This window comes from Anomaloglossus baeobatrachus, chromosome 11, assembly GCF_048569485.1.
Source record: "Anomaloglossus baeobatrachus isolate aAnoBae1 chromosome 11, aAnoBae1.hap1, whole genome shotgun sequence".
NCBI lineage: Eukaryota > Metazoa > Chordata > Amphibia > Anura > Aromobatidae > Anomaloglossus > Anomaloglossus baeobatrachus.
The window spans coordinates 50,874,799-50,889,497 of NC_134363.1; the positions used below are offsets into that span (position 1 = coordinate 50,874,799).

General features: G+C 51.8%; 1 protein-coding gene across 1 annotated transcript in view; it reads left to right on the forward strand.

Annotated features, from left to right (window-relative positions):
• KIF18B (kinesin family member 18B) overlaps window positions 1-14,699 on the forward strand; it is a 193,655-nt gene that overhangs the window by 36,199 nt on the left and 142,757 nt on the right. The window contains exon 6 of the mRNA XM_075328348.1: window positions 8,970-9,167. Within this exon, the coding sequence (XP_075184463.1) occupies window positions 8,970-9,167 (198 nt within the window). The remainder of the gene's footprint in view (window positions 1-8,969; window positions 9,168-14,699) is intronic.

The following is a 14,699-nucleotide window of genomic DNA, read 5'->3' on the forward strand; positions in this document are numbered from 1 at the left end:
GACGGCGTGGCTCTTGAGTCCTGGATTTTGACGGCTTCTAGTATTCCTCCTGAAGTCAGCTCCACTATGACTCTGGCCCGTAAGTCTTCCTCCGTCAAGATCTATCACAGGACTTGGAAAATTTTCCTGTCCTGGTGTCGCTCTTCCGGCCATCCTCCTTGGCCATTTTCGTTGCCGACCCTTCTGTCTTTTTTACAGTCCGGTCTGCAGCTAGGACTGTCCCTCAACTCTCTCAAGGGACAATTCTCATCTCTATCAGTGCTGTTCCAGCGGCGTCTCGCCCGGCTGGCTCAGGTCCGCACCTTCATGCAGGGCGCGTCTCACATCATTCCGCCTTACCGGCGGCCCTTGGATCCCTGGGACCTGAACTTGGTCCTCACGGTATTGCAGAAACCTCCTTTTGAGCCCCTTAGGGAGGTTTCTTTGTATCGTCTTTCTCAAAGGATGGCCTTTCTAGTTGCCATAACTTCTCTCAGGAGAGTCTCTGATTTGGCTGCGCTCTCCTCGGAGTCACCTTTTTTGGTTTTTCACCAGGACAAGGTAGTTCTCCGTCCGACTCCGGACTTTCTTCCTAAGGTGGTCTCTTCCTTCCACCTTAACCAGGACATTTCCTTGCCTTCCTTCTGTCCGGCCCCTGTTCATCGCTTTGAGAAAGCGCTGCATTCTCTGGATCTGGTGCGTGCTCTCCGGATTTATGTGTCTCGCACCGCTGCGCTTAGGCGGTGCACCTCTCAAGCTTTTCAAAGCACACTCGACCAGAGCTGTCGGTGCCTTTTGGGCTTTCAGGCACCAGGCTACGGCTCAACAAGTCTGTCAGGCTGCCACTTGGACTAGCCTGCATACCTTTTCAAAGCACTACCAAGTGCATGCTCATGCTTCGGCAGATGCGAGCTTGGGCAGACGCATCCTTCAGGCGGCTGTCGCCCACTTGTGAAGTTAGGCTCCGCCTACTTCTTAGTTTTTCTGTTTATTCCCACCCAGGGACAGCTTTGGAACGTCCCATGGTCTGGGTCTCCCATAGGAACAATAAAGAAAAAGAGAATTTTGTTTACTTACCGTAAATTCTTTTTCTTATAGTTCCGTATTGGGAGACCCAGCTCCCTCCCTGTTGCCTGTTGGCAATTTTCTTGTTCCGTGTGTTATCATCACCGGCTGTTGTCGTGGACAGTCTCCCCGGTTGTTCCGGTTTTTGCTCGGTTCTACTTGTGGGTGGCTATTCTCCTTCAGCTTTTGCACTAAACTGGCTAGATCTGGTTCTCCAGGGGGTGTATAAGCTCAGAGGGAGGAGCTACACTTTTAAGTGTAGTACTTTGTGTGTCCTCTGGAGGCAGAAGCTAAACACCCATGGTCTGGGTCTCCCAATACGGAACTATAAGAAAAAGAATTTACGGTAAGTAACAAAATTCTCTTTTCTTTGTCGCTCCATTGGGAGACCCAGACAATTGGGTGTATAGCTTCTGCCTCCGGAGGCCACACAAAGTATTACACTCAAAAGTGTAACCCCTCCCCTCTGCCTATACACCCTCCCGTGCCTCACGGGCTCCTCAGTTTTATGCTTTGTGTGGAAGGAGGCACACATCCACTCACACATCTCCATTTTAGTCAGCAGCAGCTGCTGATTGTATCGGTTGGAAGAAAAGAGGGCCCCCACGGGGCCCCCGGCATGCTCCCTTCTCACCCCACTAAGTCGGCGGTGCTGTTAAGCTTGAGGTACCCATTGCGGGTACGACGGCCGGAGCCTCATGCCGTGTTTCCTTCTCCATCCCTTAGGGCTCTGGTAGAAGTGGGATCCGAAGCGGTCATCCAGGTTCTGGGAACGTGCTCCCTCCGCAGCCCCTGAGGGAATCTGCTGGACAGGAGCTTATCTATCATCAGGGACAGGGCCCTGCATCCACGAGGTACTCTGTGTCCCCATGGGGAATGTGTATGGAGCGCCTGGTTCCCGGACGCCGCAACTGGCTGCTGAATTGTGAAGACCGGGGACTACCGCGCCGACCGCGCCTGCTTGTCGGCCGCGGTATTAAATTTAGTCCCCGGCTTCATCGCGGCCTAGTGGCAAAACTCCCGCCCCCGGGCCTGTCTATCAGAGATAGGGGCGGGACAGCCGACCTGACGTCGGATGTGAGGACCGGGGCATCCTGTATGCTCCCTCCCCCCTCACTGATCACTGTGGGGACCCCAGATTCCCGCACTTTTCCTAACGCCGCCCACGGCTTCACTCCTCCCCTGAGAGCTCCGGCAGCCATTTTTCGGACATTCTGCCGGTGGAGAATCACAGAGAACAGCTCTGCAGCTCTGGGAGACCTAGGCAGGGAATTTGGAGCACACACACCCCGCTTTTTAGCGGTCGGTAAGCCGAACCGGTCACTCGGTGTTGGTCCACCTGGGCGCCGGTATAGATACGTGTATATATATACTTATTTCTGTTCGGCCGGGCTGTATACCCTTTTCTCTATATACCCTCAGTGATCACGCTCCTAGGACACTACAGCATGTCGTCCACACGGAGCAAGGGCACTAAAGCACAGGGTTTTTTTGCGACATGTACCTCTTGTAGGGCTATGTTACCTGCGGGTTCCACCTACCCTCATTGTGAGCAATGCTCAGCCCCTGTTACGCTTGCTCAGCCGGAGCCTCGGTCACTAGTGGGCCCCTCGGCTCAGGCAGACCCCCCTGCTTCCACTTTACAGGTGGCAGCGACAGAGTTTGCAGTTTTTGCTGAAAAGCTCTCAGAGTCACTCTCACAATCCATGGCTCAGTCTATGGACAAATGGTCTGCCAAGTTGCTGGAAGCCCTGCAGTCCAGACCGGTCCTTACACAGGCCCCGGACCCTGTTAGATCGGCGCCTCCAGGTCCCTCTCGGTCCACCCCGGCAGGGGTGGGCCCTAGGTCTCACGTGGAGGACTCCTCCACGGACCACAGTCCCAGACCAGCTAAGCGGGCTCGCTTGGAATCTTCCCCGACTTCCTCACGCTGCTCGGGTTCCCAGCTGGAGGACTCTCTGGAGGACGAGGCGGAGGTTGCAGCTCGGGGCTCGGACCCTGATGTTGCTCTCAATCTTGATACACCTGAAGGGGACGCCTTAGTAGATGATCTTATCTCGTCCATCAATCAGGTGTTGGATCTATCTCCCCCGCCTCCACCTATAGAGGAGTCGGCCTCTCAGCAGGAGAAACACCAGTTTCGGTTTCCCAAACGTACACGGAGTGCATTTTTTGATCACTCTAACTTCAGGGATGCCATCCAGAAGCCCAGAACTGTTCCGGACAAGCGCTTTACTAAGCGCCTTACTGACACACGTTACTCCTTCCCCGCTGACGTAGTTAAGGGTTGGGCTCACTGTCCCAAGGTGGATCCCCCAGTCTCCAGATTGGCGGCTAGATCTGTGGTTGCGGTTGCAGATGGCTCATCACTAAAAGATGCCACTGACAGGCAGATAGAGCTCCTGGTGAACTCCATCTATGAGGCCACGGGAGCGTCCTTTGCCCCGGCTTTTGCAGCCGTGTGGGCACTTCAAGCTATCTCAGCTTGTCTGGCTGAGATTAATGCGGTCACACGTACGTCTGCCCCGCAGGTTGCATCTTTAACCTCGCAGGCGTCGGCGTTTTCTTCCTACGCCATGAACGCAGTTCTAGACTCAACTAGCGGTACAGCGGTGGCATCCGCTAATTCTGTTGCAGTCCGCAGGGCCATGTGGCTGCGAGAATGGAAGGCAGACTCGGCTTCCAAAAGGTTCTTAACCGGTTTGCCGTTTTCTGGCGAGAGATTGTTTGGCGAACGATTGGACGAGATTATTAAGGAATCCAAGGGAAAGGACTCCTCCTTACCCCAGTCAAAACCCAAGAGACCTCAGCAACGAAAAATACAATCGAGGTTTCGGTCCTTTCGTCCCTCCGCCAAGCCACAGTCCTCTTCGTCCAATAGACAGGACAAAGGCCAGAGGAACTCCTATGCGTGGCGGTCTAAGTCACGCCCCCAAAAGACCGCCGGAGGCACTGCCCCCAAGGCGGCCTCCTCATGACTCATGGCATCCCCGAACCACATCCTCGGTCGGTGGCAGGCTCTCCCGCTTTCGCGACGCCTGGTGGCCACATGTTCAAGACCGATGGGTGAGAGACATTCTGTCTCACGGTTACAGGATAGAGTTCAGCTCTCGTCCCCCGACTCGTTTCTTCCGAACCTCTCCGCCCCCCGCGCGGGCCGATGCACTTTTTCAGGCGGTGGACGCTCTGAAGACAGAAGGAGTTGTGATCCCTGTTCCCCCCAGGAACATGGTCGCGGCTTTTACTCCAACTTGTTCGTGGTGCCAAAGAAGGACTGTTCATTCCGTCCTGTTCTGGACCTCAAACTACTCAACAGACATGTGAGCACCAGACGGTTTCGGATGGAATCTCTCCGCTCGGTCATCGCATCGATGTCACAAGGAGACTTCCTAGCATCGATCGACATCAAGGATGCTTATCTCCATGTGGGTGAGAGACATCCTGTCTCACGGTTACAGGATAGAGTTCAGCTCTCGTCCTCCGACTCGTTTCTTCAGAACCTCCCCGCCCCCCGCGCGAGCAGACGCACTTTTTCAAGCGGTGGACGCTCTGAAAAAAGAAGGCGTTGTGACCCCCGTTCCCACTCAGGAACAGGGTCGCGGTTTTTACTCCAACTTATTCGTGGTGCCAAAGAAAGACGGATCATTCCGTCCCGTTCTGGACCTCAAATTGCTCAACAAACACGTGAGCACCAGACGATTCCGGATGGAATCTCTCGAGGAGACTTCCTCGCATCGATCGACATCAAGGATGCTTATCTCCATGTGCCGATCGCACCAGAACATCAACGCTTTTTGCGTTTCGCCATCGGGGACGAACACCTTCAGTTCGTGGCATTGCCCTTCGGCCTGGCGACAGCCCCACGGGTTTTCACCAAAGTCATGGCATCCGTTGTGGCGGTCCTGCATTCTCAGGGCCACTCGGTGATTCCCTACTTAGACGATCTCCTAGTCAGGGCACCGTCTCGGGTGGCGTGTCAACAAAGTCTATCCGTCGCTCTGGCGACTCTCCAGCGGTTCGGGTGGATCATCAACTTCCCGAAATCCAAGTTGATACCGACCCAATCACTGACTTACCTCGGGATGGAGTTTCATACCCAGTCAGCGGTAGTCAAGCTACCACTGGACAAACAGCTTTCTCTGCAAGCAGGGGTGCAATCTCTTCTTCAGAGTCAGTCACACCCATTGAGGCGCCTCATGCACTTCCTAGGGAAGATGGTGGCAGCGATGGAGGCAGTGCCCTTCGCGCAATTTCATCTACGCCCACTCCAATGGGACATTCTCCACAAGTGGGACAAGAGATCGACTTCCCTCGACAAGAATGTCTCTCTTTCCCTGGCAACCAAGACGTCTCTTCAGTGGTGGCTTCTTCCCACTTCTCTATCGCAGGAAAAATCCTTCCTGCCCCCAACCTGGGCTGTGGTCACCACGGACGCGAGCCTGTCAGGGTGGGGAGTAGTGTTTCTCCACCACAGGGCTCAGGGGACCTGGACTCCGAAGGAGTCTTCCCTTCAGATCAATATTCTGGAGATAAGGGCAGTGTATCTAGCCCTATTGGCGTTCCATCAGTGGCTGGAGGGCAGGCAGATCCGTATCCAGTCGGACAACGCCACTGCAGTCGCCTACATCAATCACCAGGGCGGCACTCGCAGTCGTCAAGCCTTCCAGGAAGTACGGCGAATTCTGCAGTGGGTGGAAGCCACAGCATCCACCATCTCCGCAGTTCACATACCGGGAGTAGAAAACTGGGAAGCAGATTTTCTCAGTCGTCAGGGCATGGACGCGGGGGAATGGTCTCTGCACCCAGAAGTGTTTCGAGAGATCTGTCGCCGCTGGGGAACGCCGGACGTCGATCTCATGGCGTCACGGCACAACAACAAGGTCCCAGCATTCATGGCACGATCTCAAGATCACAGAGCTCTGGCGGCGGACGCATTAGTACAGGATTGGTCGCAGTTTCAACTGCCTTATGTGTTTCCTCCTCTGGCGATGCTACCCAGAGTATTACGCAAGATCAGGTCCGACTGCCGCCGCGCCATTCTCGTCGCTCCAGACTGGCCGAGAAGGTCGTGGTACCCGGATCTGTGGCATCTCACGGTGGGTCAACCGTGGGCCCTTCCAGAACGCACAGACTTGCTGTCACAAGGGCCGTTTTTCCATCTGAATTCTGCGGCCCTCAACCTGACGGTGTGGCCATTGAGTCCTGGCTCCTAGCATCGTCAGGGTTATCTCAGGATGTCATTGCCACTATGAGACAGGCCAGGAAACCGACGTCCGCCAAGATCTATTACAGGACTTGGCGGATATTCTTGTCCTGGTGCTCTGTGAATGGGTTTACTCCCTGGCCTTTTGCCTTACCCATTTTTCTTTCCTTCCTTCAATCTGGAATGGACAAAGGTTTGTCACTAAGCTCTCTCAAGGGACAAGTATCGGCGCTCTCCGTATTTTTTCAAAGGCACCTGGCCAGGCTCCCGCAGGTCCGCACGTTCCTGCAAGGAGTATGCCACATAGTCCCACCTTACAAGCGCCCACTAGAGCCCTGGGACCTTAACAGGGTGCTAACGGCTCTTCAGAAACCACCTTTCGAGCCGCTGCGAGATGTCTCCTTATCACGTCTTTCGCAGAAGGTAGCATTTCTAGTGGCAGTCACATCACTCCGAAGAGTGTCGGATCTTGCAGCGCTGTCATGCAAAGCCCCCTGCCTGGTTTTTCACCAGGATAAGGTGGTTCTGCGTCCTGTTCCGGAATTTCTCCCTAAGGTGGTATCTCCTTTTCATCTCAATCAGGATATCACCTTACCTTCCTTTTGCCCTAATCCAGTTCACCGATGTGAAAAGGATTTGCACTCATTAGATCTAGTGAGAGCACTCCGGTACTACGTGTCTCTCACAGCGCCCCTGCGCCGTTCAGATACACTCTTTGTCCTTGTCGCTGGCCAGCGTAAGGGCTCGCAGGCTTCCAAGTCAACCTTGGCTCGGTGGATCAAGGAACCGATTCTTGAAGCTTACCGTTCTTCAGGGCTTCCGCTTCCTTCGGGGCTGAAAGCCCATTCTACCAGAGCCGTGGGTGCGTCCTGGGCATTGCGGCACCGGGCGACGGCTCAGCAGGTGTGTCAGGCAGCTACCTGGTCTAGCCTGCACACTTTCACGAAACACTATCAGGTGCATACCTATGCTTCGGCAGATGCCAGTCTAGGTAGGCGAGTCCTTCAGGCGGCGGTTGCCCACCTGTAAGAGGGAGCCGTGTCGGCTCTATTTATCGATGTATTCTTTTTCCCACCCAGGGACTGCTTTTGGACGTCCCAATTGTCTGGGTCTCCCAATGGAGCGACAAAGAAGAAGGGAATTTTGTTTACTTACCGTAAATTCCTTTTCTTCTAGCTCCTATTGGGAGACCCAGCACCCGCCCCTGTTCCTTTCGGGCTGGTTGTTCTTTTGTGTACACATGTTGTTCATGTTGAATTGTTCTTTTGGTTCATGGTTTTCAGTTCTCCGAACATCCTTCGGATTGAATTTACCCTAGACCAATTTATAAGTTTCCTCCTTCCTGCTTTTGCACCAAAACTGAGGAGCCCGTGATGCACGGGAGGGTGTATAGGCAGAGGGGAGGGGTTACACTTTTTAAAGTGTAATACTTTGTGTGGCCTCCGGAGGCAGAAGCTATACACCCAATTGTCTGGGTCTCCCAATAGGAGCTAGAAGAAAAGGAATTTACGGTAAGTAAACAAAATTCCCTTCTTTGTTTTCCTATGACCTACAGGATGACATAAGCTATCACAACATGCTCGAAACAGCTGTCAAAGCTCTTCCCACGTAATATATGTTCTCCATGCAATGCAGCTAAGAATATAATTTTGCCTAAGTACAAGAACAGTCGGTTTTCTGTCTATTATCTGTGAGTTTTGTATGCAGAATCCCCAGTATATCTTGTGAGTTACAGCTTTGGTCAGTCTCCACTGCCTTTTGCTTGTAAGAGCTGACCGGGAGAAACCTTGTAAGAGCTGACAGGGAGAAACCTTTCACAAGCAGATGGCAAGGGAGAAGGTCAAAAGCTGCATCTCATAGGATCAACTGATATACTGCATCAAATCCCATGCCATGAGGCATAGAAGCAGTGAACACCAAGGTATATGTATTTTGTAAGGATATAATTTCATACAAGAGCAGGTTTTTAGCAGATATACTGGTGATTCTGCACATAACACTCACAAATTCTATATATTTGTGAGTGTTCTGTGCAGAATCCGCAGTGTGCCTTAGTTTCAGCCACTCTCCCTTGCCTTCTGCTTGCAAGAGCTGACAGGGAGAAACCTTTTGCAAGCAGAAGGCAGGGGAGAAGGTCAGAAGCTGCATCTCATAGGATCCACTGATATCCTGGAATAACAGTATACAATGTTGTGTGTTGAGACATCAGCTCCTTTTCACTGATTCATCACTAGCTGATATTGGATAGGTATTTGCAAAGCCAAAAATATCTTGAAAACCATAATTTGCATTAGGGGAACCACATCAGTGGGGAAAAATTAACTAACATGCCAGATAACTAAGAATTGGAACTGGTAACTGAGAAATAGTTCTGCATGTTTAAAGGGGTTTTTTACTATGAGGTTGGTGATCTATACTAAGGAGCTGATCTCCAGTACCGGGTGATGGACGGACTGGTGGTCCACATTGTACACTGGTTACATAACTGTCCCCAGCTGGTAACTGGTACTGGTGGGGGTGTTGGCTGTAAGACCCCCGTCAATATGATATTGATGACCTGTGTAGGATTGGTCATCAATATCGGTGTAGCGGAAAACCCCTTTAACTCTTCTGATGCGTTTTTGGCAGATAAATGCTCAACAGCTGTAAAAGGTATCAACCAACATTTCCAGTTTACACAATGCCTAACCAGTGACCCCTCATCTTGTCTGTTCTCTTATAGATTTATGTCAAGCAGCAAAACCGTACAGCCAGTATCAACCAGGACATTCGCGTGGCAAAAATGAGCCTAATTGATTTAGCCGGGTCCGAGCGAGCATCGTCCACGAACGCCAAAGGCGAGCGTCAGAGGGAGGGCGCCAACATCAATCGTTCCCTGTTGGCGCTCATAAATGTTATTAACGCGTTGGCCGATGCCAAGGTACCCGCCGTCCTTTGATCTCGCCTGCCTTTGGTGCTCGGCACTGATCGTTTTCATATGAGCGCGATGCCTGATTAGTATCTTGTTGTGTTCAGAGCCTCATGACAAAGCCCCCAGCGTCTGCTGTGTATTAATATAATCTGCAGTTCCTGGGCACAAAGCATACACAGAGTAATCTGTTCCTTGCACAGACCGATCGGACACTTGGCGCAGATTCACTGTGTTTATGTTGAGATGTTCCACGACTAAAGGGACGTCGTCACATCTGTAACACATGGTTCTTGTTTGTCACTTTGTATTTCCTTCAGGACTGTAGAACTCCCAGGAACTGTGTCTGATAACAGAAAGTAGTAGATAGGGATGTTAAACCGCGCCACTGACTCAGCCGATCCAGGAGATTAATGGATAGGTGTTGCTTTAATTCATTACACAGATCAGGTCAACGCGTTTCGGGAGTCGCAGCTCCCTTCATCAGGACAGTCTGGCAAGCAAAACACATCTCAGTTGAGATCTTGAGATGTGTTTTGCTTGCCAGACTGTCCTGATGAAGGGAGCTGCGACTCCCGAAACGCGTTGACCTGATCTGTGTAATGAATTAAAGCAACACCTATCCATTAATCTCCTGGATCGGCTGAGTCAGTGGCGCGGTTTAACATCCCTATCTACTACTTTCTGTTATCTGCTACTCCTGGGTCCGCTGCCGTGGCTTGGATACTTTTATATGCTGTTATAGGCGTTGTGACTTTCACAACCCCTATAGGTGAGTAAGACCACCCTCCTTGATTTTCCCCAATTGTCTGGGGTAAGACCCTATTGCGCTTTCTTTCCACAGTGTTTTTCAGGAACTGTGTCTGGAGATTCCCCATATTGACTGATTCTATAAATACGTCTTGTTTCTTCTTTCTCCAAATTTTTTCGATGATTATAGGGGTTCTGCTACCAATAATGTTAGATAAATCTATAATTGGTGGAGAACGAACACTGGGATCCCCACCAGTCTTAACAATGAGGGTCACGTGTTCTCCATTTGAATGGAGTAGTATTGACCACCATTATCACTCCCACAGACCCATAAAAAAAATAATGGAGGGGTGGTCAGGCATGTGCATTCACTTGGGATTTTACGACCCCCAACAATCATACATTTTATCACTAGGATTGGTGCAAATCCATCAGCTATGACCGGAGCCATTAGAGCCACCTCTTAGCTGACAGCATCCGTGGCTCTTCTGTTGATTAGCCGGATTGGCGCACAGGCCGGCTAATGAAAAGAGCCGTGGATACCACAGGACACAGATTATTGTCATTAGTCGATGGACTGTGTCTTGCAAATCGTTTGCTGCCAACTATATCACCTAATCAGTGGGTGAGTATTATATGTTGCTCATGTACCCTTTTAAAGGGAACCTGTCAAGTCCTGTATGCACCCACAACCAAGAGCAGTTCTGGGTGCATATTGATAATCCCTGTATCTAGTAGCATATATAAAGAGATCTTTAGAAAAAGTATTTCTAAAGATCCTTTATGATATGCTAATGAGGCCAGGAACGAGTCGCAAGGGCGTTTAGTTCCCTTGGCTAGTGGGCCCCCATAGCATGTAAGCACGTCCCTGTGGGCTAATGAATGCACAGCGTCAGAGGCTTGATCGCATTCACTGTTCTACTGCTACTGCACCTGACGCTGGATTTCGGCTCAGTTAACATGATCTTGGACATTTGGTCATGCGCACTACACCTGGCTTCACAGTGCGCATGACCGAAAGTCCGGGATCATGCGCACTGAGCTGAAATCCAGCGTCGGGCGAGGTGGCAGCAGAGGTGAGAGTGACCATGTCTCTGATGCTGCACATTCATTAGCATGTTAGCACGCCCACAGGGGAGTGTTTACATGCTAAGGGGGCCAACTAGCCAAGGGAACTAACGCCCTTGTGACTAGTCCCTTCGCTTATTTTCTTATAAAGGATCTTTAGAAATACTTTTTCTATGAATCTCTTTATTTATGCTAGTGTATACAGGGACGATTAGGCAGGGATTAGCAATATACATCCAGAACTGCTTGTGGTCCAGGATGCAAATTGCACCTGACAGGTTCCCTTTAAACACATTTTCGCACCACATTGGTAATGCCATATTGCTAAGATATGCGATCACTTATGATGCCTTCAGATGTGTCGATTTCGGCTCATCAATTTAATGAGCACCGATCAATTATATAAACGTCGTTTGGTGCTCGTTTACATAGGCTGATAATTATATGGACAGAATGATCGCTAGCACAATTGATCTGTCTGTATACAGCATCATATTGTCATAAGCATGTACGTTGTTCACACCAGGCACAAATCGATGCTTTTCTATGTCATGCCCAGTGTGTGGTGTGTCTGTGTGCGGTATTGTAGAAAATTCCTTGCATCAAGAGAGGTGGGACACTCCCCCTAGTTAGGAATCTATTGTAGCATTTCTTCGGCGCTCCATTGGGAGACCCAGACGATTGGGTGTATAGCTACTGCCTCCGGAGGCCACACAAAGCATTACACTAAAAAGTGTAAGGCCCCTCCCCTTCTGGCTATACACCCCCCGTGGGATCACGGGCTGCTCAGTTTTCAAGCTTTGTGCGAAGGAGGTCAGACATCCACGCATAGCTCCACTGTTTAGTCAGCAGTAGCTGCTGACTATATCGGATGGAAGAAAAGAGGGCCCATACTAGGGCCCCCAGCATGCTCCCTTCTCACCCCACTCTTGGCGGTGTTTGTTAAGGTTGAGGTACCCATTGCGGGTACGGAGGCTGAGGCCCACATGCTGCTTTCCTTCCCCATCCCCATGAAGGGCTCTGGGTGAAGTGGGATCCTACCGGCCTCCAGGCTCTGAGGCCGGGCTCCATCCACAGACCCGGAGATCCGGCTGGAATGGAGCTGAGTATCGTCAGGGACAAGGCCCTGCAACATTCAGGTACTCTGTGTCCCCGTACAGACAGGCACAGACACACTCCAGCGTTGCTGGGTGTGCTAGTGCGCCGGGGACAGTAGCGCTGCGCGCTTGGGCTATACTCACTGCAGCTTAGCTGAGTGAGTTTATGTGTGGGTAACTACCGCGCCGGCCGCTGCTGGAAACAGCGGCGCGGCTGAGACTTGTGGTGCGCCGGGGACTTCCGCGCCGACCGTGCTTTTACGACGGCAGCGCTTATAAATCTAGTCCCCGGCTTGTGCGGCCTAGTTACGTTTCGTTCCCGCCCCCAGCCCTGTCAGTCAGGGAAGGGGCGAGACGCTGTACGATGTTCAGCGCCGAGGGCTGGAGTCTTATTTACATACTCCAGCCCTCTCACTGGGCACAGTGGGACGCCAGTTTCCCGCACTTTGTCTGTACATGCCCACGGCCCGCCCCTCTTCACAGGACGCTGGCAGCCATTCCTGCATGCAGTCTGGGCTGGAGAACGGACATAGCCTCTGGGAGACCCAGACAGGGGATTCTGGCGACCACACACCCGCTTTTAAGCGGGCGGTAAGCGGCACCTAGGTGCTGACCCCACTAGTGCCACAGTGTTTTTTTGTGTACTTTTGTTTGTACCTATATTGCACTGTACGGTCGCTTCTTGGCTAATACCCCTATATTGCTCTGAGGAGACAACAGCATGTCATCCGCAAAACGCAAGGGTGCCAAGGCACAGGCTTTATATGATGCTTGTACCGCATGTGGGGCTGATCTACCGGCAGGTTCCACTGACCCCCATTGTGTGCAGTGTTCGGTCCCTGTGCCACTTCGTCAGCCGGAGTCTATGCTAGTAGTGGCCCAGGCAGAGACGCCTGTGAACCCTGTCCCGGTGACGGGGACAGAGTTTGCAGTTTTTGCTGATAAGATGTCTGTGACTATGACAAAAATTCTAGAAACTTTGCAGTCCAGGCCGGTCACTCAGACCATGGGCACTGTTGATTCAATGCTTCCCGGTCCCCCTCAGTTGGAACTAATCAGTGCTCCAAGGGGGTCCCAGGCATCCCAGGCTGAAGGCTCTGACACGGACGACAGTCCCAGGCAGCCTAAGCGGGCTCGCTGGGAGAGACCCTCGACGTCATCACGCTGGTCAGGGTCTCAGCGAGAGGATTCTCTGTATGATGAGGCAGAGGTAGATGATCAGGAGTCTAATCCTGAGACTACTCTCAATCTGGATACTCCTGATGGTGACGCCATGGTAAATGATCTTATAGCGGCCATCAATAGACTGCTGGATATTTCTCCCCCAGCCCCTTCAGCGGAGGAGGCAGATGCACAGCAGGAGAAATTCCATTTTAGGTATCCCAAGCGTAAATTGAGTACCTTTTTGGACCACTCTGACTTCAGAGAAGCAGTCCAGAAACACCATGCTTATCCAGATAAGCGTTTCTCCAAACGTCTTAAGGATACACGTTATCCTTTTCCCCCTGACGTAGTCAAACGCTGGACCCAGTGCCCAAAGGTGGACCCCCCAATCTCCAGACTTGCGGCTAGATCCATAGTTGCAGTGGAAGATGGGGCTTCACTTAAAGATGCCACTGACAGACAGATGGACCTTTGGTTGAAATCTGTCTATGAAGCTATCGGCGCGTCGTTTGCTCCAGCATTCGCAGCCGTGTGGGCACTCCAAGCTATTTCAGCTGGTCTTGCGCAGGTGGACTCTGTCATACGTCCATCAGTGCCGCAAGTGGCGTCCTTAACCTCGCAAATGTCTGCATTTGCGACTTACGCTATCAATGCTGTCCTGGACTCTACGAGCCGTACGTCAGTGGCGTCCGCCAACTCTGTGGTTTTACGCAGAGCCTTGTGGTTAAAGGAATGGAAAGCAGATTCTGCTTCCAAAAAATGCTTAACCAGTTTGCCATTATCTGGAGACAGACTGTTTGGTGAGCAATTGGCTGAAATCATTAAACAGTCCAAGGGTAAGGATTCTTCCTTACCCCAGCCCAGATCAAGCAAACCTCAACAGAGGAGGGGACAGTCGAGGTTTCGGTCCTTTCGAGGCTCGGGCAGGTCCCAATTCTCCTCGTCCAAAAGGACTCAGAAGGAACAGAGGAGCTCAGATTCCTGGCGGGCTCAATCACGCCCAAAGAAGGCAGCCGGAGGAACCGCTACCAAGGCGGCTGCCTCATGACTTTCGGCCTTCTCTCTCCACCTCCTCGGTCGGTGGCAGGCTCTCCCGCTTTCGCGACATTTGGCTGCCACAGGTCAAGGACCGGTGGGTAACAGACCTTTTGTCTCACGGGTACAGGATAGAGTTCACTTCTCGTCCTCCGCCTCGATTCTTCAGAACTTCCCCACATCCCGACCGAGCCGATGCTCTGCTGCACGCGGTGTGCTCTCTAAGAGCAGAAGGAGTGGTGATCCCTGTTCCTCTTCAGGAACAAGGTCAAGGTTTTTACTCCAATCTGTTTGTGGTGCCAAAAAAGGACGGCTCTTTCCGTCCCGTTCTGGACCTAAAACTGCTCAACAAGCACGTGAAAACCAGGCGGTTCCGGATGGAATCCCTCCGCTCCGTCATTGCCTCGATGTCTCAAGGAGATTTCCT